This window comes from Grammomys surdaster, unplaced genomic scaffold, assembly GCF_004785775.1.
Source record: "Grammomys surdaster isolate TR1022 unplaced genomic scaffold, NIH_TR_1.0 62, whole genome shotgun sequence".
Taxonomy (NCBI): Eukaryota; Metazoa; Chordata; class Mammalia; order Rodentia; family Muridae; genus Grammomys; species Grammomys surdaster.
The window spans coordinates 3,804,933-3,807,744 of record NW_021604564.1 but is presented as its reverse complement, the minus strand read 5'-3'; the positions used below and the strand labels follow the sequence as shown (position 1 = coordinate 3,807,744).

The 2,812-nt window shown below is 45.5% G+C and overlaps 1 protein-coding gene across 1 annotated transcript in view; it reads left to right on the top strand.

Moving 5' to 3' along the window:
- Positions 1–668: 668 nt before the first annotated feature.
- LOC114618781 (25-hydroxycholesterol 7-alpha-hydroxylase) overlaps positions 669–2,812 on the top strand; it is a 163,685-nt gene continuing 161,541 nt past the window's right edge. Inside the window, exon 1 of the mRNA XM_028764583.1 lies at positions 669–919. Coding sequence (XP_028620416.1) covers positions 804–919 — 116 coding nt within the window. The 5' untranslated portion in view covers positions 669–803. The remainder of the gene's footprint in view (positions 920–2,812) is intronic.

Genomic DNA, 2,812 nt, shown 5'->3' with positions numbered 1-2,812 from the left:
AACATGTAAAACATTTGCTGGGTAATCATTCAACAGGAAAAATGTGTGTGTGTGGGGGGGCGTTGCAAGGGGACTTGCCTGTGAAATTAGCATCCGGTCTCTTCCTCAGCCACTTTCACTTTATCTATTAAGGCAGGGCTTGATTACTGTCCTCATGCTTCAGGTGTATCTTCTGAGCCATCACTCCAGCTCCCATGAGAAGATACTTTTCAAATGTCTTCCTTCTCTGCTTGTACAGTGGGCTTGATGCCACGGCTCGTTTTTTACCTGTGACTTCTTTCCGTGAGCGAAAGATGGCCTGCCTTTTTACACTTGCCTCTGGTGTGAGTGAACCTTTGCATATATTATGCCCTCAATCTCAATCTAAACACAACAGACATTGGTGGTGAAGGAGATAGGGAGCACATCCTGCAGTATCTGCCAGCTGTTTAGGATGAGCTGTGCCACAGGGCCACTTTCCAAGGCTGGCGGGTGGGAGAGGCATCAGGCAGGGTCTCTTCTATGACTGACTCAAAAACAAAACCCCCCTCCTCCAGGCCTCTGTGGCTCCATCTGGGGAAATCCTAATCCTTTCCCTCTTCCTTGGCAGAGTTCCTGTCACCGGAGCTGGAGGGAGGCGGTGCGAGGCGGAACTCTTGGGTCAGGGGGAGGAGGGGGGAGGGGACTCCACTAACTTTGTAGTTCAGCTGTGGGGGCCGCTGTGACATTCTGCTCTGCGCTGCGGGCAGGCCAAAGCCTCTGGTCTAGACGAGAGGGCAGTGTGCTGAAGCCATCGCGGCCGACAGAGCCAGCAGAGCGTCCGGATGGAGGGAGCCACGACCCCAGATGCCGCCTCTCCAGGCCCTCTGGCCCTCCTAGGCCTTCTTTTTGCAGCCACCTTGCTGTTCCCGGCCCTGTTCCTCCTCACTCGGCGCACCAGGTAAGCGCCAGGCTGGCCACGCATGCGTGAATCGCGGCCACGCGACCTTGTGGGCACCCGACTTCCTCAGGGATAGCGGGTGCAGGCAGACCTTGCTGCTGGACACTGGCATCTGCTGCAGCCGGTGGGGTGGGTGTCCTAACAAAGATTTCTTTCAGCCTTCCACAAAGTCACCCACAGGTTACACTTTGAGGGGCCGGAATGGACTTGCTGCACCACGCTGGCTGTAGCTACCCAGGTTTGCATTAAGCATCATGTATGGCCTTCACCTGGGCCCATGGATATGTTGCTGCTCAGAATTCCTTGCATTTCAGGAAGAAAATTTTCTTGAATTTCATTTAGCTCAAAGAAATGTTTTAAGAAAATAATGGTGTGGGGTATGGGTGCTGCTCTGTGCCTCAGTTTACCTGATTATACCTTACTAGGAAACCACAGTATTTGTTAACATAAGGTTTTGTGGGGAGCAAAGGTCATTATAATTATGCCTTCGCTCTGTTATTTTTCTCAGTACAAGAGTAACAGTGCTTAAGTATCCTGCTTGAAATGAGAAAGTAAAGAAACACAACTAAACTAGTTCACTTCACATTTATTCTCGTTGTCCACTGGTGTGTTATCTTTTTCCTGCACAGTTTTCATGGCTTTTGAAAACCAAGGAGTTTGATTTGGGGAGGATAGTAATTACAATTTAAAAATTTATCAGTATGTACATATATCAATGTGTGTTATAATTTCTCAATGATTTAGGGACAATGACACAATTGTACTGCATACACATATCTGCACATTTCTGAAATGTCAGCTGAAAAATACTCAAGGTAATAGCATTTCCACTTTCTCACATTAGAGAACTTTATGGAGCTTTCCTGTCCCTCTTCTACAGTGTTCGGCACATGAGGGTCTTTAACTCCAGGCTCCTGTGATTCTGCACAGGCTCTAACTTCTCACCATGCCAGTTGCACTTCTACATATGCAGACAGGAAGGCTACTTGTTCCAGTCTCCATTTACATGCTGGGCAGGAACAGAAGGAGCTAACTAGTTCGTTCTAGACCACTGAGGGTAATCAGGTCAGAATGTGAAACTCAGGATAAAGATCCCAGAGAGGTAAAAGGACAAGGTATGCTTTCACGAGACGCTCTGTGAATAGGCCAGTTTTTCTCTGTTCACTAAGTTTTATTTGCTGAAATGTTCATGCCATCAATTGCCAATTCCTTCATACCAGGAAGACACTAATACAGGTCTATAGGGGACTGCATTCTAAAGCACCTGTAGTGCACTATAGAAAGATATGAGTGTTATAATTCAGAGAGGCTCATGTGACTAATGGCTTCTGTTTTCTGGGCCTGGACAATTTACCCCTGTAGAAATGTCCTGTCTGAAAATATGGCTAGAACAAGATATTCTCAATGCTTTATGTATAGTTATATGCCTGAATGACTCATAATACAAATATGTAAATGACAGGAAAACACACTCTATTACAACTTGTTTTTTCCCACTTTATAGTATGCTTTAGGTACCACTGATGAACATAGAGAATAACACACGCACACACACACACACACACACACACACACACTTGGATTGTTGTGGATATTGGAGTTGTAATAGATGTGAAACATCTCTCAGTCACAATTTATGTCACTACTAATGATCTGTTAAGTCCCTGTTCTCTTACATACTTCTGATATTAATATTACAATTCACTTTGATTACATTAGTTCAATAAAGAAAATAAAGCTTCACTTTTTAAAAACCTCTCTTTTGTCTTTCACTCTTTCTCTGTGTCTGTCTGTCTGTCTGTCTCTCACTGTATATTCCCTTGTGTGTGTATGTGTGTGTGTATGGGAGAGAGAGAGAGAGAGAGAGAGAGAGAGAGAGAGAGAGAGAGAGAG